A 23,359-nucleotide genomic window follows, 5' to 3' on the forward strand; every position below is an offset into this window, starting at 1 on the left:
AAACAACAGTCAGTTGTTGAATTGAGGTTTGATAAACACACAGAAGGTTGTTTGCAGCAGACAATGTTCTCCAGGGTTATTATCAACATCATGTATATAGAAAACAGAGGTCTCCACCTGTTCCTCTGTACTAAACCTCCCATGTAATGTCCTATCTCTTAGTTATCAGGAACAAGTGAGAAGCATGCACTCCTGTTGCACTCTTCTCCAACCCTTCTGTCTGTCTGTGTGTCTGTGTGTCTGTCTCTCTGTTATTCTCTGTTCTTGTCCAGTTCTCTCCTCCTTTCCCCTCCCATGCCATTCCCCCACCCACGCTCCTCTTTGTCTGGACCATACCAACCACCTCCCCCTCCCTCCAAGCTAGCTAGCCAGATCCCTTCATTCCCCCATGCCGCCGCACCCTCATGTTTTGGCTGTGCTGCTGAGACAGAGACTAAATAATGTGATAACATGCAGCACTCGACAGGTGTGCCTCCCTCCTCTCCCTCAGCTCTGTGGATGGACAGAATAACCCACCGAAGGCACCACCAGACAGGCAGGCAACAACATGATGTTGCAAATCAAGGCTGCATCACACAAACACCTTCAGAGTTTAGAATAATGTGAATGTATTGAGTGATAGTGCTTACTGCTTACAGCGATGCAATGAAATGTAAACAACATCTGATCTCACAATGGCTCCCAGGCCGGGTCAATTGTTGTTCTCCTCCAAATACTTCACAGGTTATGTTGCTGTGCCTACTCAGTCACTGTGTTCCAATGTCTATTTTCATTTTTTAAATTGAACCTTTATTTAACTAGGCAAGTCAATCAAGAACAAGTTCTTATTTACAATGGTGGCCTACCCGGAAAACGCTGGGCAAGTCCTATGGGACTCCAAATCACAGCCAGATGTGATACAGCCTGGATTCGAACCAGGGACTGTGGTGACACCTCTTGCACTGAGATGCAGTGCCTTAGACCGCTGCGTCACCCTGGAACCCTCAGCACAATACTACCATACTATACTGAACACAAATATAAATGCAACAATTTCAAAGATTTGACTGAGTTACAGTTCAAATAAGGAAATCAGTCAATTGAAATAAATTCATTAGGCCCTAATCTATGGATTTCACAAAAAGGTAGTGGCGTGGATCAGAAAACCAGTCAGTATCTGGTGAACACCATTTGCCTCATGCAGCTTATGTCTGCCAATACCATGTAGAATGCATGCCCAATATTTTGCTTCACTCTAAGTGGTATGCTAGCCTAGAGTTGTCAGACCTGGGTTCAAATAAATGTGTATTTGTTATTTAAAGATGCACTATGCAGAAATCGCTCCGTCATTCCCTGGTTGCTACTGTAATTTTAATAGTTTGCCTAATTTCAGTTTATGTGACAAAACAAGCAAGTATAGTGTAGAGAATCATTGTACCGCCTAAACCTGCTGTGAAATATAGATTTCATAACCAGATTGTATATTCAGTTATTTGAAGCTGGTGTACAAAACAAAAGTTGAGAAAGGGAACCATAGAAATAGCGCACACAGAACAGATCTACCGCTTCTTAGACTTGCTTTCAATAAGAATGACAGATCTATAAACACACATTTTTATGTGAATTAGGAAGGTTCGCCTAAAAGGTTACATATTGCAGCTTTAAATACTTATTTGCTATTAATTTGAGTACTTTAAAAAAATGTGTCCCGAACCAACTATTGGAAGTATTTGGAAGTATCCTATTCCCTACTATTTGAAAGTATTTTCAAATACTTATTTCAAATACTATTTTCAAATACCTGGGTTAAATGCATTGGAGTGTATTTGAGTCAGTATATTTTCGTATTTTTATTTCCAAATACATTCCAATATTGAACAACCTGTTTTTTCAAGTAAAAAATATCAAAATACTTACTTCCAAATGTCTCTGAAAGTAATTGAAATACCCTCAATAGCATTTGAATTCAGGTCTGAGACTAGTATGGATATTGGAACAGAGTCCGTGTTTCTGAGTGGATTACCTTTAGTCAACTTCCTGTTTCTAAAGCCAATAACAGCACCAGGTTCTCCTCTGACTGAGCGGTCCAGGAATGTGTTGTTTACTCTAACCGCTGTCTGTGAACTGACAACATTAGTCACTGATCAAGCCAGAGTGGGGTTTAAGGTACCGGTAAGTAGCAATCTCTCAAAATAGCGGACTGCCTCTGTCGAACATTCCGAGGCTCCTTCGTAACTTGATGTGTGTTAATCTGGCCATGGCTGTAAAATAGAGCACATTGTTCTGTCTGGCTTACTCCACGTCATCCCTGAGCAACCCGGCCCTATACACAGCCAGGGATAATCCCTGGGCTAATTTCTTAAGGTTGGGTACACGCACTGCTTTTGGAAAGCTGAGACCGGGGCTGGCATAGCAAAGTTATTACTCAAAAAGGGAAAAGGAGCCTATGAAGAACCGACAACGTGAGATCAAGACGTTTAAGGTGGTTTCCCGTCTCTCTCTCTCAGACCATGTGTTGAGCAGATTACATAAACTGTCAATCGCCTGCCTCACTATGACAACCACTAGTCTGGTTTCAACCACCAGCCTGCCCTTTTCTTTTCTCTTCTCTCTCAGCCCTAAAATGGGCAGTCTGAATAAACCTGAATCCTAAGCATGAATGATCTGAAAGTCAATAGGGTGTGTTCTGCTTTCATCAGAGAGAATCATGTCTGATTCATAGAGACAGATAAATAAGTAATCATATAGTCTGTCAGTCTGTGTGCATGCGTTACACATATGATATATGTTTATGCAAAGACTGATGGGAAAATTGAACGATGTCAATGTAGTCGGATCAGTCTGCAGAAAAGTAATGGCTGTCTAAATGCTGTTAGATAGCAACAGCTTGACTGGGAATAACATCAGCCTGCTTCTGTCTCGATTCGTTGCAGGGCATGAATAGGCACTTACAGTATGTCATCTCTGAAGATGGCCGACCCCAGGTGGTGAGGGTAGGCAACATCACCTCTGCCACGCTGACCCTCAACACGGGAGGGCCCCACAATTACACACTCGATCCAAAAGCCACAAACATTCAATAGAAATGCTATCGTAAAGTCTATCTGCCCTAACTGCCAGAAGAGATTGCCAGCTTTTCCAGCTCCTTTGTCACCAACAAGACAAAAGGCTTCACTTTCCATTTCCTCTGAGCATCTCCAGCACAGACAACATCACAGAGTATCAAAGGAACATACATAAGAACTGACACATTGACTAGAAAGCAGATGAATTGTGTGTGTAAGAGCTACAGTATATACCTCTCTCAGTTGCCTCCATGATAGGAGCAGAGACTGAGCCCACAAACTTGACAAAGACCTACGATGGTTCAACCAGAAAGGCTCGTCCGAATGGCTAGTTCACTTTAACTTCATTCAGTAAGTGTTTCCAAATGTAACCATCAGCATGTTGTCATGTCTCTCCTCCTCTTTTAACATGAGGCACAAGCAGAATGTCATTCACCTATTACCTTATAGCCTACCTGTATCAGCAAGACACAATAATGGAGCTTCACCACTTGCTCAATAACCTATGGGCACATTCGTGCAATAATCACCTTTCTCTTCACCAATGAGCATAAATCTTGGGACATGTTTATTTGTCAATTTACCCCTTGTTCTCTCACTTGTTGGGGGGGGGGGGGTACAGTCTTAACTCAATTCAGTTAAGACTGTATTTGATTGAACTATTGACAAGAACCTCGATTATCTGGCTAGAGGAGAGATCCCGGTCACGCACGCATAGAGCACACGCACACTTGTACACACACACGCGTACACACACGTGCACATACACACACAACCTGATGGAATGCATATCTCCAATGCAGGAGGGTGAGATTACAGTCTGAGGAGGAGGCTACCTGGTCCCTAAGTGTGTGTGTGTGTGTGTGTGTGTGTGTGTGTGTGTGTGTGTGTGTGTGTGTGTGTGTGTGTGTGTGTGTGTGTGTGTGTGTGTGTGTGTGTGTGTGTGTGTGTGTGTGTGTGTGTGTGTGTGTGTGTGTGTGTGTGTGTGTGTGTGTGTGTGTGTGTGTGTGTGTGTGTGTGTGTGTCTCAGCAGCAGGCTCCAAGGCCATTCCATTCCAAGCATGCTCTGTGGAGTGCCTCAGCTGTCTCATGTCTCGTCTGCTGCTGCTAACATTTGCTGTCAGAGTGGGACAACAGAAGCCTGCAGACACCACTGTTTGCTGATGGCTTCCACAGTTCATCCAGTCAAACCTTCCTTCTTATGTCCTGGCCATGTTCTGTTTGTGTTCCCTGAATAGGGTTTCCAACACAGATGGTTGTGAGGAGGTACAGTTGGAAGACAGACATGACATCCAATAGTCCTTTGATAGTTCTGCTTGCTGACTCTGGACATCTTTTATGTCCATTCAACTGCCTTTCATTGAAAGAGTGGGCACACATCGGAGAGAAAAGCAACGGTGGAATCTGGTTTAACAGCTAAATCAAGGAGTCTGGGTCAATACTTGTCTGTGAAGTATAGATTGTCCAATGAACACCACAATACAGCTGTTGAGCGTTTCAGTTCCCCTGTAGCAAAACACACTGAAAAACTCTTGTCAGTCGTCATTGATTGAGAACAGTATGTTCCAAAACACACACACACACACCACACACTTTATCTTGGCCAGGTCGCAGTTGCAAATGAGAACTTGTTCTCAACTAGCTTACCTGGTTAAATAAAGGTGAAATAAAAATGTTAAAACTCACAAACACACACGCTCAAAAATGGTGTATGTGTCAGCCATACTGAGCAGCCAGCCACATGTGCTTATCAAATATGATATCTGTGTAAACAGTATCTATAGCCCTCCTACTAAGCTGTGGTTGTGTATGTCTTAAGCATCACCCTCAGGGTTTATCATGTTGTCTTTGTGTGTTTGTTAATTAATGGGAATCACGGCAAGCCTTGAAGAGGTCAGGTAGGATTACAGCAGAGATGCAGTGTTGCAGTGTGTGTGTATGTTTATGTGTGTGTGTTGTGGGGGTGACGTGTGCTCAACAGCTGTTGTTATATTGATCCCCAGATCAGTTTCCACCCTTTAGGGATGAGTTCATCTCCACTCCCCATTTCCTTTCCACCCTCCACCCCCTTCAGCCACAGAATATTCATTCATCTCCTCCCTCCCTAATTTCCTGCTTCCCTCTCTCCTTCCCCACTATTCCCTTCATCCAGGCAGATAAAGCCACCATAGAACCAGATGTTCAATCAGGTTATATTTCTGTTTTGTTTTTTGCTGTTCCCAGGACAGATCTCTGAATGCATTGCTCTTTGTTCTGAAATCACCAAATAAACAAAGCAGGGTGTAGGGATGACACAGACCCCTGGCTGCACATCGCCAACAGATGCTTGTTCTAGCTAGTAGGGCTAAGAGGGGATGGGAAGTGCAGTGCTGCCTGTCACACCCTCTCCCCTGTCGCCCCAACGTCAACCAACAGAAAAATCTCCTCCTTGCTACAGTAGATTCGCTTTTCACGCGTCATTTGCAACATATGTCACGGCTCAGACCTCCTGTCAGAGCCAAGGACCAATCTTTTCAAATGTATTCGTTTTTTTTTTGAAGATACTAAAGATTTCCATTTTTTTAAAAGCAAGGTCTTTAAATTATTCTTTAAAGGCTGGCTCACCCTTTAAAGTTGACCGCCACCCATAATGTGGGCTCCATAAATCATTGAGAATTTGCTTTCATTTGAAAAGTATCATCTGCCCATTCAACCACCTCTCTCTTACTCCTCGCTAATTTGCACTCTTTTTCAACCTGCAGAATCTAAGGCAGAAAAGCTGCTGGGGTTGATGAAACGCAGCACATTGAGGGGAAATTGTCTTCTTCTGCTTACAATCCCACATGAATAAACACGACTATGTACTATAGAATACTACAGTACTTACTATAGAATTACGTAGTAAACTGTAGTATACTTTAGAATGCCATACTACAGTGGAGAGGGGAGATTAGCATTTTATATCATTCCCTCAAGACATGCTAACCTCTCACCATTACAATAACAGGGGAGATTAGCATTTTATATCATACCCCCAAAACATGCTAATCTCTCACCATTACAATAACAGGGGAGATTAGCATTTTATATCATACCCCCAATACATGCTAACCTCTCGCCATTACAATAACAGGGGAGGTTAGCATTTTATATCACCCTCAAGACATTGTTTTTGTGGGGGTGGGGGTGGGTGGGTGGGGGGTGATATTTGATGATATTTGTGCATCTATAACGTTCTCACACATCATTATTCATGATTCATTCAGAATTATCCATAACCATGGTAGCATCCACATGAATGTAGAAGTGTTTAGAAATGTATTCTATTCTTATTTACAATAAAATAAAAGTGACTCCAAAATGACACAATACATGATTTACCATTCATTTCTATTGGGCACAAAATATTCTGAAACAACCAAAACAAAAGCAAACACTGAGTCACATGCTTGTGTGCTATGAATATGGGACCAGGTACTTTCTACTTCTTTATTTGAATTTGTCCCAATACCTTTGGTCCTTAAAATGGGGTGGGGGGGGGTTCTGTCATTTCATTTCTAAGCGGTTCACACGATATGGATGAAAATACCCTCAAATTAAAGCTGACAATCTGCACTTTAACCTCATGGTCATTGTAACAAAGTGCTGGAGTACAGAAGCCAAAACAACCAAAAATGGCCCAATACTTTTGGAGCTCACAGTAAATATTTTCACGTCATCTTAGTGATATCTCCTAACCTCCCCCGTTAGCTGGCCTGGCACGGTAAAATATGATTTTTAAAATTACCGGAGCAGAAAGCAGGAAAACAAGGCTTTGCCATCCATCCTGTATCACTCATTCCTTAATAACAGCTCAGAAACAGTGAGATGGGAGCTGTGTGGTTCAGGCCAGAACCAAGCGGAGTAAAGCAAGCAAACTCACCGTTGATGCACTCGTACACATCACAGCATTGCCCGGGGTTACCGTTGCCGTGGAAGACCACCTCGGGGGAGCTCCCGGCAGTGCATTGTGGGAACCTACACAGGCCGGGCAAACACTCACACCTAGAGATGGGATGGAGAAAGGGGGAGTTAGTACACATCAGATGGACACACCCTCACACCTGACTGTCCTTGACTACTTTTTAGGACTGCCAAAGAGGGTGTGATGATTGTTGCATTCAGAGGGAGGTTGAGGCTCACCTGGTGGGAAGGGTGCAGCAGCCGTCTGCGGTGAGACGCACCTGGGTCTCATAGCTGTCAGGTGGACACTGAATCTGCTGGACACGAGGGCACTCCACTGTGCTGCAGTCCACACTAAACACTAGGTAGGGTACAACACAAAGACAATCATTATAGAGGTAGCAGTAGGGCTCAAATTGGATCAAGAAAACAACTGTAAACTATCAAGTATGTGGTTTTATATAACTAATATTCCTCTTTCTGTGTTCGCTATGAAGCTATGATCCTCCTTGCGCGTGTTTGTGGCAATTACCCTGACTTGTAAAAACCCTTGTAGAGGAGTGTGTGGTGTTTGTTAAGAAAACCGACGTGAACAGGGAGGTCACGGAACTGGCACATTCCTATCCTAGCTGGACACCTCCTCTATTACATCTTGCCTATGCCACTCGGTCATTGCTCATCCATATATTTCTATGTTTATATTCCATTCCTTTACTCAGATTTGTGTGTAGTAGGTAGTTGTTGTGAAATTGTTAGATTACTTGTTAGATATTGCTGCACTGTCGGAACTAGAAGCACAAGCATTTCGCTACACTTGCAATAACATCTGCTAACCGTGTGTATGTGACCAATAAAATTGGATTGAGCAACCATTCCATCTGTTGGCTACGGCCTACGTTACGCCATTCCACAGCTCAGAGGTGATAAACCGCTGGTATACAGATACAGCTGCCATTCATGAGTGTAAACACATTCATATGTAGCCTACAATTTGGCCATTGAGTTTGGGAAATTCTACAAATTCAATATTATTAGTATTATTACTACTACAATGATCTAAGTATCATAATATGAAACAATTATTGCCATGTCACATAGAGTTGCTGGGAATTGTTATTGGTAGCCACCTGGTTTGCACTCGTATAGATCGCAGCATTCTCCAGGCTTCCCAGAGCCCTTGGACACCAGGATGTTGAGGTATCCAGGCTGGCACACCTTCCTCAGGCACCCTGCAGGGCTGCAGACACAGCGGCTGGGCAGGGGACAGCACTCTCCAGGGGGTGCGTAACCTTCGATTAGCACCGAGTCCTCAGGGCAGCGGGGTGAGAACTGCACCTCACACCGCGCCTTGGAACAGTCAGGCCGCTCCTCTGCAAAAGAGAGAGATCAAATTGTCCATTGTAGCGTTAAACCAATATTTGTACAGTTATAGATTAAATAATCTGCCCTGTCTGTTATTTTCAGTGTAATGGGTTAAAAACATTTCAAGGAATTTCAAACTGAAACTTTAAAACATGACTGTTTTTCTCACGGAATGTTTCTCAAAGGATCACACTTGCAACACCCTAACTTAACATAGCAGGCGCAAAAGAAAAGAATGGCATTTCTTTCTTTCTGGTCCTGATGAGAAAAAAATGTTGGGGGAGGTTTTCTTCTGCACTGTTCAACCAATCCAGTAAATATGGAGGAGGAGTTAAGATGGAGTGTCGACTTGTTAACGTCCGAAAGCGGAAGTCGTTTCACAGGCTCTCTTTCCATTTCCCCTGAAAACCGAATGCATCTGGTTATTACCGACCACGTAGAGGGTGGGGACACCAAGAAAACTGGGCAAGGCGTTAGAGGAATCAGGAATGTTATTGCTAACCTTTAAGAAAGAACATTCAAGGAACTAAAAAGTGCCAACTGGGCAGTCAATCAAATTGACTACTGACCATGCAGGTCAAAGTCCAAGATTTTATACACATAATCAGTACGACTCTGACCTTTACAGCAACAGAGAGCGAGATTAAGGAAGTATAAAGTGCACCAGAGGGGCAGGTAAAACAAGCATTGAGCATTGATGTGAATGTGAATGAAGTGTAAATGTCAACTGATGGAATGATGAGTAGAGCACACAAACAGGAACTGAGAGAAGTGAGAAGTGCTAACCCCCTCTCTTTCAGGATAACACACAGACGCAGGAGGCCAACTGGCCGACAGTTTAACACACGCACGCACACACACATGCACACACACGCACACGTCAAACACTGCAAAATTAAAAGCTAATCCACTTTATAACAGCCTCCAAGTCTGGCATGGCATGGCAGCAAGGTACAAGGCTGGGCTGAAGCTCTAGAGGTACCTCTAGAAGGTTAGATCTTTCTGAGTGAAGCCGGGCCTACTTGCCGCTGAGTTACGACTGGCTTTTAAGTGTTGTTCTTATTATTTTTGCTGGACTTGAAGAGGAAAGAGTTTCACCATAGGGTTGGACAAAAGCTTCTGTAGTATAATGATTTTCTGTGACGGGTAAAGTTGAACTAGCACGCTGTGAAGTTAGGCTCCAACTACCTCAGCAAAGGGCCTGTTTGGTAAGGCCAATCTAGAATTCTATAATGACTGCAGACTAGCGAAAACACTACTGAAGACAAGTTAGACAACAGTGTTGGGGAAGCTACTCTGAAAATACTGTTTACAAAGCTACCAATTACTTTACACTGGAAGAGGTTAAGCGACATTAAAACTACCCTTGAGAAAAATATAGTTTATTTCAATAAAGTTACTTTGAAAAAGTAGTTCACTATATCTAAACTAGTTTGTGAAAAATTATCATATGTAAATCTTGAAATGTCATAGATTACAAATTGCAAGAATAGATCACTTTGGGCCATATGTTAATAGAATGTGTAATTCTGCTTTTTAAACACAAAAACGATGTTTCAAGTGAGAATTAGGTAGGTCTGATGCCGAAAAAGAAAGGAAATGATTACTTACTTTACACATGTTTTTTCAAAAAGAGCAGTGTGTAGTTCCAGTAATTAGCTATACCACCACATGTCAAAAAAGCAATTAACTACTGAAAACAATACCTACATTTGAATTTAGTTCAACGACCATCAAGCTACTGCAAAATGTAGTTAAATTACTAGTTAAACTACATGTAGTTCACTACTCCCCAACACTGAAAGACAAGGATAGCTTTCTGTTTCTCTTTTTCACGTCATATCAGGATCTCATGCAAAGCAACAAAGAAGGAAAAAGCAGAAATGGTTTAATCTAATGAGATAATGATTCTGGTCTCTTTAATTAAAAGTTTTAGCCGAGCTCAGAGCTGTATAGAAAATACTGGAAAAAGTATTATAGAATCCGCCTTTGTACTAACTTGACATTGGCTCTTAAAAAACACATTCGCCGTATTAAATGCATGTATTCTGTCTTTCTACTGGAAGTTACTGTGTCTGTGTGATGTCGGACAGAGAAAGAGAGAAAAAAGAGAGAAAGAGGACCCTAAAAGAGAGCAGTGATACTCTGAGAGGAGGATAATTAGGCTCTATTAGATGGAGGAGAGTGTTTGGGAACATAATGAAAGGAACTACAAAAGAGGAGCTGCGGAGGATATAAGAAAATGACACCTTTTTGTCTAATTAGAAAGCTGTTCATATTTAACAACTGTGTTGCTGTGATTATACAGCCGCATTTCAGCGTTCACAATGGGCCGCTCACTAAAAGGACTGCGGAAACGTATTTCTGATGAATGTAAAAGAAAGTACGCGCGAAATGGATATCAAGTGGAATGGTTTACCCATGGAACTTATGGGAAGTAGACAACAACTTTGAAAGTAAACAATCTTTCGAAGAAATTGACCAATTGATGTTGGCACGGTGACAACATCCTCCTACTCCTTTCACTCTGACCCTATGACACGTTTAGGTCTGTTAGACCCTCTGGTTAAGGGCATCTGTGAATGTGGAACTCTTCTGGACACAGCAAACAATCCAGCGGACACAACTGTAACGGTGTAATGACGTATTTTCAACCAGTTTTGCCAGGCTAGCTGGGAAAGATCCAACATAACGGTGCTTGGCAAGGAAATAGATGGTAACAATTGACTTACATTTGATTCATTGACTCCATATGAGTATGTCTACATGCAAATATAGCATGTTTTTAATGTGTGTAATGTAACAGGCTGTCAGCAGTGTGCGTGTGTGTGCTGAAGAGACTTACACAACATGTTAACATACGTAGCTAGGAAATGGTCAATTAAATGTTGCCAATTTCACAACCACTTCCTCCCCTCTCTATGTTCAGTGTAGCAGCGCATGTCAACGTCAGAGTACATGTTTTTCACCTGCAAAAAGCAGAGAACATTTTGCAGCTGCATTCTCTCCTGTGGATTCTGTAAGCTCGCAAAATGCATTTCCTGACCCAGATGCGGATTTCTATTTCAATGGGATGAATATTTCCTTAAAAGCAAAAGGCGTGACTTGACCTGTCTCTCGCTACCGCTGGCCAATCAGGTAGCTCAGATCACCGTGTCTGCACAATTTCCTCAAGCCATAGACTGTTAAAAAAAACACACAAAAAAAACTTGAAGGTACCGCAAAGTTGATACAGTGAGAATTCCACATTTCTAAAGCCATTACTAGAGGGCGAGACTCAACAAATAGAGCAAAGAGCTGCTGTTCATGTTGTTATTCAGCACTGTTAACACTTTTATAAGCCATCGAATGTGCATGCTCACTCTACAACCAGTAACGCAGCTGCAATGAATGAGTACAGCAGAGTGTTTCCGACAAGCTTGGGTTGTTATTATTAGCGGCTTGTCTTTTTTAATATCGAGAAATATTGAACTTTCTCTGGTCATAGGAGTAAGCTGATGAATTGGTGCACGAGGCAGAAATAATTTAGTGCACGTGAGATTTGCCATCAGCTGGTCTGTGTCCTCTCTCAGCGGAGGGAAGGTGAGTCGGATGAGAGGCAACCTCACCGCTGATCTCTCCCTCAGACTGACCATCAGATGCAGGCCATCAGTCCAGTAGTAATAAAAAAAAGCTAATTATTATGCTCACTCAGCTGTGCCTAAAAGTAATACAACAAATGATCTATTACCAGTGTGATCATATACCAATTTGTTTAAAATTCAATTTCTAAATGGTCTGAGTAGAACAACATTGGCAGGGAAATTCAAGCATAGCCAATATGCAGTGATAATTTATTGCGCATTTAGCCTACTGCACAAACCTCCTTGCTACAGAACTGTTTTAATTGGGTAATTTAGCAAAAGCTTACATTTTTAAGTCTTTAAACATTTTTTTTTATCTGAGCGGTAGATCTCAGCTTGCATTTTGACTGTGACTCAGAAAAGGTTGGTGACCACTGCTTTACTGTTCTGATTTATATCCATTATGTTCCTGTTTCTTCCTCAGTGTAAAAACTATTGTGGGATGCATTGGTTCAAACTTTACAATAAATATTTTTTTTGTTCCAAATAGCAATGGTCCTCAATCTTACATCTAGTGCAGTGGTGGGCCCCTCCAGTCCTCGAGGGCCTGTTTGTGTCACACTTTTTCTCCATCCCTAGCAAACACAGCTGATTAATCAAATTGCATTCTAAACTGAAGATCATGATTAGGTGATTATTGGAGTCAGGTGTGTTAGCGTGTAATGTCATCACAGGAGGTCGGTAGCACCTTAATTGCGGAGGATGGGCTCGTGGTAATGGCTGGACCGGAATAAATGGAATGGTAAGGCCATTCCATTAACTCCGTTCACGCCATTATTATGAGCCGTTCCTCCCCTCAGCAGCCTCCACTGAATGACATGGAGGGAGCTGGGGTAATGTGCTGAGAGATTTTATATTGATCTGCTTTGTGTACAGAAGACAAGTTTATTCAAGAAAACAGAAAAAAAGAAACCTGTACACCACACACTTTCCCAAAAAGCATGAGCCAGAGGAACCTGAATGAGAGGCTTGATAGTTTATAGTGGCAGTAGTCTCTTGCCTAGCGAGAGTGAAACAGTGGCTGTCTGTAATGTAGTCGTGATTTAAATCCCTTCCTTCTCCTCCTCCCTCTGATTTGTGTTTTGACAATGGCATCTGGTGGGGATTGATCACATCGGAGTGGTGTGTGTGTTTGTGTGTGTGTGTGTGTGTGTGTGTGTGTGTGTGTGTGTGTGTGTGTGTGTGTGTGTGTGTGTGTGTGTGTGTGTGTGTGTGTGTGTGTGTGTGTGTGTGTGTGTGTGTGTGTGTGTGTGTGTGTGTGTGTGTGTGTGTGTGTGTGTGTGTGTTGTCAAGCATCTGGAGAGGCACATGAAACCCATTGTTAAGTGTGTACAATCAAACTGATTAGCCACACAATGCCTTCTTTTAGATCTTGATGACAAATACATCTGCCTATTAGAAGAAAGAAATACAGTGCTGTCACTACATCTAATATACAGTGTAATAAAATGGTTACAATTAAACTGATTGGGCCACTTTTGATGATACACACACACACACACACACACATTACACAGTATACTGAACACCAGGTAAAGCAAATTCAAGTAAGTTTATTTTTAATATACAACCCGCTGATTATATCAACGCCCGACTGAGCGGATAATTGTCCAATCTGTAAGTCAAAACCATACACAAGGCTCTGCTCTTTAAAGAGAGACTCCAATGCAATGCTTAAGGATTATAAACTGAAGCAATTATTTGATATTCCCCAGAGAGCCAGTAAGAAAGAAAGGGTGAGAAATCATCATACCTTATCGAGTCAAAGAACAAAGTCACACCGCTTCAATAGAAAACAAACGTCTAAAATACAGAATGCAAAATATGTGGCACCACAAACTCCTTAAAGCTTTTCGCAGGAGGAAATAGGAGGACATAAAAACAAGCCGTTGGGTTCCGTGTTCAGTTGACGCCAGCATTTTAACTGCCAAATTAGTCGGCTGGTTGAATCCCTTAATGGTGACCGAACCAAATTGTTTATTCATCTTTTCTGTCCAAGCAGGTATCTTGTTCACCTTTCACAGGAAGTCTTATAGTTTCTGTCATTCTGTAGGCATCCCAAATATCTCGCCAGGTCCCAGATCTGTTTGTGCTGTATATGTGCTTTTATGCGACTATAGGAGTTGACTATACAGCACACACAGACCCTGTAGCAGGCTACCAAATATCCATACATGCACATTACATTTACACCAAGAGAAATATGGGGTCCAGTGGACAAAATATTACAGAGCAACGAGTAATGGTTGTAAAATAGCCCAAATTATGCAATGGTCTTGTGTTAGAAGGAAATCTATGCTGTAATATTTGCTCTACTGTACACGTCTCTTTTCATTTGGTTCTTCATCCATCCATGGAGCTGGGGTGTGGATGGCTGCTGGATGGCTAGGCTGCTGGAAGCGGGGGCAGCGAAGGGTATCCATGGAAAGGAATGAGATGAATATGAGATGCCTTTCCATCCACTCATTAATGACTCTCCTTAATCTAGTCAGTCACACACGGCACCGCACAAAAACTCTCTTTCTCTCGTTCTACCTATCTCTGTTTTGATCTACCTCTCGCTCTCACCTCTTTCTTTATCTCTACCTCTGTTTCCACCTTTACTCTCTCTAGCCGTACCTCTCTCTTACCCCTCTCTCTTTCCTTCCATCTACCTCTCTCCACCCCTCTGTCTTTTTCCTCGTTCTACCTTCCACAGTCACCATCCCCACACTCTCTTTTGTTTCAGATAACGTATGGCGAACAGCTGGCACGTCATTCTACGGGAATCAACATCTGCTGTGACATTAAAATACAGTATGGCTCACAAGAGGCATGACGCAAGCGCTCGCGCACACACACACTGCTGTGCTGCTACTCCCATGCCACACTCAGCAACGTGGTTGTGTGTCGTGTCCCCTAAGGTAGTGTCATGGTTGTGGTTCAATTTTGACCTCTTATCACTACGGCAACCAGTTTTATCCCCCCCTCTATTGTTTCTCTAGCAACCAATGTTCCTGCATTTTGTCACACTTTCTCTCTGGAGTACAACACATCAGTGTCTTTCTCGACCAGGTTCAACTGGAGGAACACTGTCATACTCCTCCAAGTGTGACACACAAATCCATGCTTCATAAAATACAAACTACTTCAGAGATTATGAAATATCTTTGTGATTGGGGTTGGTAGTAAATTCCCAGTAGCAACGCAACTTGTGCTCCTTGATGTCCTCATTTGCATAGCCAAATTAAAAACCCGAAGAAAATGATTATGCTATAGGTTGTAAGCCTCTAACCTGCTAACCCACTAGACATCCACATGTATTTGATCGGATACTGTTACTGACATGGAGGTGTACTATACCGATGAACGTTTATTGAGCGATACCCTATGCTATAAACACTGAACACAAAAAAAAACACAATTAGTGGCTTTACAACCAGTTGTGGAATATATATCATCAAAAGGCTTGAAGGGGTACAATTAATCGCTATCATTATTCGACTGATGATGTGTCTTCATTCGCATCATCACTCTTATAATCATGATCATCAACATGAATGGTTCTGAGCAACAGTTACCAGTCAGTCAATCAACATGTCAGTCATCACACCTCTCACAGCACAAGCTCCCTGATGCATGAAGAGAGAGAGAGAGAGAGAGAGACAAACAGCTTCCAGGGGAGAAAGAGAGATCACAGCTAAGCACCTCAGCCTGGCTGATCTCACACCTGTTCCTGACCTCACCTTGTTGTTTTTATATTGTTTTTGTCCCTTTGAAATAACTTTCACCGGCTATGGAGTTCGCAATGGACATGCAAACTTTCTAATTACGAAAACGTCTTGAGAAAAGGATGAACTAGGAGCCTAAGCAGAGATCCCCGAGTCCCAATTCCATTCCATTTCTGACCTTGCATTCAATTTGAGTTCAACTCCAAATCGTGATCTCAATGATAATCCCGGTTCAACCCCACAAATCATCGCTGTAATTGCTGCTGCATTTCATCTGACTCCAACCAGAGGCAAACACAGTCTGATGCACTGTCAACATGACTCACACATATAGAGAAAACTCGTTGGTCCCTCAGCATGGTGCCTGCATCAAAGTGTTAGTTGCTTTGCTCATAGGATATATATCTTAGAAGTAGCATGGGGATAGATAGTCCAGCTGACATATTACTTGGGAACCCAGATAACACCATGCGTCAACATGCATCATTCTGCCTCACTGTTTCAGATTGATGCCCGTAGGCATAGTCCAATGATCAATACTAGTTGTGTTGACGTCCTTTTATCCAGCTTTGCCCGCTGGGAAGGCTTTGCAGGAAATATATCTACATCTACAGAACGTTTTGTTGGTGACTTAGTGGGGCTCTTAATGTACTGCTATGTATAGCTCTTGGAAGGCCACTTTAGAGGACTACAGAAATCTGACAACAGCAACCGAGTTGATGGAGACATCTTGCTCAAGTCCCAACACAACAAATAAGCATTTTAACAGTGGAATCCCTTCTGTGGGGATAAAGGCATAATAGTTTTCTGAAGGAAATGTAAAGCATTTCTAAGCCCACTGTAGCTTCACAAAACATATCTTTCTGCTCACTCACTGTCTATTATCTGCGTGATGCTCTGAGAATGAATGTTTTGGCCATCGCTATGAAGACTCGTAAAGGACGTTGCGAGAATTCTTCCAAATTCTGCGTCATAAAGGCCTTAGACCATCTGCTGCAGGCACTTCATTGTCCAGACCAGGACTGATTCTGCGTTTAAAACCACAAAAACGACAACATGTACAGAGGGCTACGGTGACATGGAAGAATTGAGCCAACATGCTTGAGAGTAAACTCAAAGTCGTTTTGTGAACGTCAAGACAGCGCAAGAACTGCTGCCACAGCATCTCAAACAGCAACGGAAGGCAGGCCTCATTAGCGCGTCACACTCCACTTTGCAATGACCTGGAGGCGGTAGGCTATACATTTGGAAAAAATATACCTAATTGTTTGAAACCTGAAAGTTTTAATACATATTATGAGGCATGTCTTACCTTGCTTCAAAGTAGCCTATTAGATCTCCTCTCTTTTTACATTTCTAACCGATATTTTCATCTCTGTCACATGAAACCGCGGTGCCCTTCTGACATTGGCGTTTTCCAGCTAATTGCAGTATGGAACGGAAATGTGTGCCGAGCCTCCTGCCTTGAGTGCATTGCTGCACTTTATAATGTGAAGAAATAATAGTTGATCAACATTTACGCGAAACGTTCTGATCGGTTGCATCCGACTCGTTGCTTTTTGAACTTATCCTTATGTAGCCTACTGGTTGTATGCATTTGGGATCTATCGTGCTTCAACTGTCCCAGAGTCTGTTTGGAATAGGCCATTTCTTTCTCGGCAAGCAATAGAACAATAGAATAGGTCTTTTCTACTACGGGGATAGTAGATAAACAGGCTAGTGATTTTGTTATTTGTTACCTGTCTTGCTGGCTGAGGGAAAGTACATTTGGACAGTTATTCTAGCATCTTCAAAGTGCACATCAGAATTCAGTAAGAAGGACACACGCGGTTGCATCCTCGATTTGCATGTTCTGCTAATATTAATTCCCATAATATAAATGTGATTTCTGTAATTATCAGCACCGTGGGTGGAAACCCTGACCCTGAAGTAAGAAAATTGAGCCAATGTAACGCACTAAACTGGAATCAACACAAAGTGAACTTGAGGCACTTTAAAAAGGCTTGTGTCAGTGGTATTAGTATACAGGGTGGCTTTCCCTCTCTCTCTCCTTCGCTCTCTCTTTCTTCACACTCGCCGACCAAACTCAACTCCGCCATTTACGATGGAGTTGAGCGGCGACTAGCGTGGGCAGACTGGAGCTTTTCTCTAAAATACATAGCACGGAATTACACAGGACACGTGCTATTCTTTGGGTGGTGAAATCCCATCAGTTGCACAACTGAAGGCTGAAATGTGAAATGTGTGAACTGAAATGTGCGGGGAGATGCCTTAATCAACATCCTTGCTCGGGGGCAGAACGACAGAGTTTTTACCTTGTCAGCTCGGGGATTCGATCCAGCAACCTTTTGGTTACTGGCCTAATGCTCCATGGTAAATCATGGAGTTTAGCTAGCTTCACACCTGCTTTCTGACACGTTCACGTCTGGATTAGTATTTACTGTGTGTTTGGCCTTCAGGTCTACATCGTGCCTCTGCCTCTCTGTGTCAACCTCAGGTAGTGTGTGTGTGTGTGTGTGTGTGTGTGTGTGTGTGTGTGTGTGTGTGTGTGTGTGTGTGTGTGTGTGTGTGTGTGTGTGTGTGTGTGTGTGTGTGTGTGTGTGTGTGTGTGTGTGTGTGTGTGTGTGTGTGTGTCTCAGGTGAGGGTCTGGCTCTGCACTCGTCCTTCTCAAGATAACTGACACCCTTGTGATAGCTGGGCTGCTGTCGGCTTGGCACGCCAGTGAGCGAGAGGGATGGAGGGAGGGATGGACAGAGTGAAAGAGGGCGAGAGAGTGGGGGATGAGGACGGAGAATAAAGAAAAAGTGTGATCAGCAGCTTCCTGGCCCGTAGCCAGCAAAGGCAGAGGATCAATCTGTCCCTCGCTCCACCACAGTCACACAAGTTTGCATGAATAATGTAATGCGGCCTCATCCCCTCATCCCTCCATCCCCTCATCCCTCAATCCCCTCATCCCTCCATCCCCTTATTCCTCATCCCCTTATCTCCTCTATCCCCTCATCTCCTCCATCCCCTCATCTCCTCCATCCCCCCCATCTCCACTCTTGGCTCTGCCTTCAATCTGCAGACCGTTCACATCCCATCCGCTGGGTTGCACACAAACATACTTATCTTTAGTTGTGGAGTTGAACAGCTGAATATGAATCTACGAAACGTTACTTCCTTTACATTCTGCACAGTGCACCTTCTCTTTTTCTCTCATATAACAATGTGTGCTAATGAATCAAAGGACTGTGGTAGTGAGAGCAGAGGGATGTTCCACACGGCTGAGGAAGAAAGAAAGATCCATAAGGCTTTGCAATATGTTCCCTGCTGTCTCTCTCTCTCTCTCTCTCTCTCTCTCTCTCTCTCTCTCTCTCTCTCTCTCTCTCTCTCTCTCTCTCTCTCTCTCTCTCTCTCTCTCGCTCTCTCTGTTTCCCTCTCTCTCTCATTCTCTCTCTCTCTCTCTCTCCCTCTCTCTCTCTCTCTCTCTCTCTGTTTCTCTCTCTCTCTGTTTCTCTCTCTCATTCTCTCTTTCTCTCTCTCTCTCTCTCTTTGTTTCTCTCTCTCTCTCTCTCTCTCTGTTTCTCTCTCTTTCTCTCTCTCATTCTCTCTCTCGCGCCCTTTCCCCACAGTCAGTTTGAAAATCATTAACATCTACCACAGTAATATAACCTTTAAATATAACCATTCAATCATTACACAGGCCAACGGAATCACTTCCAACATGGCTAATGGGTGGATTGGTTGTTACCACTCAACACTTGGTTTCAATTAGGAAAAGGATTACTCACTTACTTATCATCTTCAGAGACAAGAAGACTACAGTGTTTTTGACTATATATTGCAATCTCCAATAGTTGCACTGATCGAAGAGGGCTACGCATGACGAGGAATTGAGATGACAATGTTTGATCTATCTTCAGGCTGATCAATAGTCAGATGTGTCTTCGATGTACCCAAACAAACGCTGAAGTATGAACAGAGCAGTTGTCCGTTAATACCAGACATCAGCTCTCTCCGTACTAAAGCCATGCTAGAAGGAGACCGTGTTACACCTCGGAACGCAGTCCTGTCATTCCCATAAACCATACTCGTTTTAAATGGGTTTCAAGGTGTGTGTGTGTGTGTGTGTGTGTGTGTGTGTGTGTGTGTGTGTGTGTGTGTGTGTGTGTGTGTGTGTGTGTGTGTGTGTGTGTGTGTGTGTGTGTGTGTGTGTGTGTGTGTGTGTGTGTGTAAAGGGGGGTACCTAGTCAGTTGAACTGAATGCCTTCAACTGAAATGTGTCTTCCGCATTTAACCCAACCCCTCTGAATCGGAGCGTTGCGGGGGGCTGCCTTAATCAAGATCCTTGATCCTTGTTCAGGGGCAGAACGACAGGTTTTTACTTTGTCAGCTCGGGGATTCGATCCAGCAACCTTTCGGTTACTGGCCTAACGCTCCTAGCCACCAGGCTACCTGCTTCCTGTGTGTGTGTGTGTGTGTGTGTGTGTGTGTGTGTGTGTGTGTGTGTGTGTGTGTGTGTGTGTGTGTGTGTGTGTGTGTGTGTGTGTGTGTGTGTGTGTGTGTGTGTGTGTGTGTGTGTGTGTGTGTGTGTGTGTGTGTGTGTGTGTGTGTGTGTGTGTGTGTTTGCGTGTGTGCGTGCGTGCATGCGTGTGTGTGCGTGCGTATGTGTAAACCCGTTAGGAACCAAATAGACTAGTGTTTTGGACTCTTCTAAAGTCAGCTTTCTGAGAGACAAAACATCTGTAGTTTTCTATTGAAATGCATATAATGTGTGAGCATTAACCTAAAAATGTATGCAACATAAAAACAGGCCTGATGACATACTGTATATGGTACCCAACAGTTCACACAAAATGCCCATTTATTCCTCAAAGCTAAACCTGCACAATGTCAATAATGGTTGCCTGCTATTCAAATTAAATAAGAGAACAATTTACAGTTGTATTTCATTGGCTAGCTCCTTGGAAGTGTTAGCTCTCACAGCCCCTGCATGCCTCAATCTTTGTTATTTCCTCAAAATGTGAAAAAAAGAGTAACAAAACTAAATTCCATGGGGGCTTAGCTGTCCCAGAAAAAGCAGGAAGGAAAGCTGGACTGCAATAAAACACCACAGCAGCAGCCATTTTAAGTCCGTTTGTAAAGTCTAGTGCTCTGACTTCCAAATCCTATACATGACCAATACAATTACACACAAACACAAGGTTTCACAACTCAAACTCTTTTTACAGGTAGCCAGGCACACTTGCATTACTATGCTATTTCATGAAAGCTTGGCACCTTCACACTAACTTAAACCAGTTACTTCCAAAAATAGCACTTTTATTGTATTACAGATGATTGGACATGATTGTGATTGCTCATACTGTACTGTACTGTACCATTCTTTTTCAATCATTCTCATATGCGATTTAAAAAAAAAATGTGGAATCTTGTAATCCTGAGGTAAAGTATACACCTTTGGTTTGGTAGTGTTCTTTTCCACCAGTGCTAGGGACAGAGGCCAGAGGAGGCCAGAGGCCCCAGGGGTCATTAGCTGGATTAGGATTAAGATGCTCACAGTGTGAAAGGACAATAATTGGGAGCCTGTTTGGGCGGTGCTCTCCATGGGGATGAAGCATGGGAAACTCGGGCCTCTCTCGCTCCTTCTGCCTTTATCTCTCTCTCTCTCTCTTTCTGCCTCTCTCTCTCTCTCTCTCTCTCTCTCTCTCTCTCTCTCTCTCTCTCTCTCTCTCTCTCTCTCTCTCTCTCTCTCTCTCTCTCTCTCTCTCTTTCACACACACCCTGTGTAAAGGAGGTAGGTCTACTACACCACAAATTGTTTCAGAGTGACGCCTGTGAGTCAAATGGTACTCTCCCCAGGGAGCAGGGGATTACGGAACCCCCCCTAGATCAATCACGCGGAGCCATTGACCAGTATCCCTAGGTCTTGACCAATCACACGGAGCCCTAGCCTATCCCGTCTTCTTCCTGTCCGTTAGCAGTGTCTAGGATCTTACTGCAACCTGGCTGAATCATGGGTTACATTACAGCATAGATGTCATCTGAACTGTGGCTGTTAATATGAAGTGAAGGGTATATAAGAAGAGAAGGTGGGTGACAGAGGAGGAGACGCCAGACTATAACCAAATAAGAAAATGGGAAAATGAAATGACATTATTTGGGGATATGACTTGATATGGGCAAATGACATTATCCAGCTCTTCTTATAAATGAGTCTTCGATGTTGCTTTGCTGGGGCTGGGAGAAGTTGAAGAAGTCTCGATAATAAGAACCTAATCTCCAAGCACCAGTTGCGTATTGCTGCAATCCCACTAGAATAGTTGAGATATGAATATAACATATGAATCCTGAAAATCACATTAATTGGCTGTGTAGTGAAGCTAGCCTTCTTCAAATTGCCACGAAGCAATCTTCTCTGAAGTTGTCATAAAGACGAGTCCAGGACATCAGAGTCTAGTGGGAGATTTCTGTGACTGATTTTGATTGCATTTACAAGAATGTTACCAACACAGAGGAACGGGAAAAACATTCAAACGAAGCCATCTCAGTGCTGCCATACCAGGGACACATCTGACACGTGCATCATTGTAACTAATTATAGAAGTGACAAAAACCAGCAACACAGAAGGAGAGAGAGAGAGCAAGAGCAAGTTCCTGACAGACCTCTTGTTTTCAGATCATTAAAAGCTGATAAGAAAGGGTTTCTATGTGCCGACTTTAGTAGCAGTGCAATTATGAGGAGCGTCCAGGAAAATTAGGTTGGCAGGCTGTGACTGCAGTACATACAGGTGGGCACGCTGACAGTCACATGACATTTAGCATTGAGACTTCTATCTCCCTTTTTGCTTTCTCCATCTGAATGCCAGCTTAAACCTCACCCCCCTCCCTTCCCTTATTCTCTATAACACCCTTGGCTTTAACACATTAAAAAAAATGTCACCGTGCCCGACGTCATAATATAAAAACATACATAATAATAGAACTGTCTGACTGTCATCATCACATCTGTCCTTGATCTCTCTCTCGCTCTCTCTCTCTCTTCCTTCTCTTCTCTCTATCTCCCTTCCGCTCTGTCTTCCTCAACCTCAGTTCCTAGCTCGTCCTTGTCGCCCTCGACATCCCTCCTACTACCTGCTGCCGTGCCAAACTTCCTGCATTCCTCCCGTAGCTCTGGGCCGGTCATGTGGAACGCCTCCACAAATGATTTCCCAACATGTGTTCAGAAGAGTTATTAATAAACGACATGGCACAAACTGCAGGCCACTGCTTTTCAGGGGGGGGGGGGAGATGTTGTTAAAAGGTTCACAAAGTAAAGAAATGTGCGGGAAATAGATTAGAGTGGAGCTGTGCAAGAAAATGTCTGACAGCTGAGACAGAAGCTGAGGCAGATGCAGGGTGGTAGGTCATCAGGTGTGTGTGTGTGTGTGTGTGTGTGTGTGTGTGTGTGTGTGTGTGTGTGTGTGTGTGTGTGTGTGTGTGTGTGTGTGTGTGTGTGTGTGTGTGTGTGTGTGTGTGTGTGTGTGTGTGTGTGTTCGCGCACACGTGTTTGTGTGTGTGTTCGCGCGCACGTGTTTGTGTGTGTGTTCGCGCGCACGTGTTTGTGTGTGACAGATGCAGGGCGCAGACAGGTCATTAGGTAATGATGCTGGGCTGTGATGGCTGTCTCTTCTGTCAACAGCTTTACTATGCAGGGCTGTGCCCTTTAGAAACATC

At 43.2% G+C, this 23,359-nt stretch overlaps 1 protein-coding gene across 1 annotated transcript in view; it reads right to left on the reverse strand.

The window, feature by feature from the left end:
* LOC124001496 (cysteine-rich motor neuron 1 protein-like) overlaps positions 1-23,359 on the reverse strand; it is a 132,965-nt gene that overhangs the window by 53,075 nt on the left and 56,531 nt on the right. The window contains exons 3-5 of the mRNA XM_046308313.1: positions 8,093-8,335; positions 7,206-7,326; positions 6,946-7,067 (exon numbers count right to left, since the gene is read on the reverse strand). Coding sequence (XP_046164269.1) covers positions 6,946-7,067; positions 7,206-7,326; positions 8,093-8,335 — 486 coding nt within the window. The remainder of the gene's footprint in view (positions 1-6,945; positions 7,068-7,205; positions 7,327-8,092; positions 8,336-23,359) is intronic.

The sequence above is a fragment of the Oncorhynchus gorbuscha genome, linkage group LG17, assembly GCF_021184085.1.
Source record: "Oncorhynchus gorbuscha isolate QuinsamMale2020 ecotype Even-year linkage group LG17, OgorEven_v1.0, whole genome shotgun sequence".
Taxonomy (NCBI): Eukaryota; Metazoa; Chordata; class Actinopteri; order Salmoniformes; family Salmonidae; genus Oncorhynchus; species Oncorhynchus gorbuscha.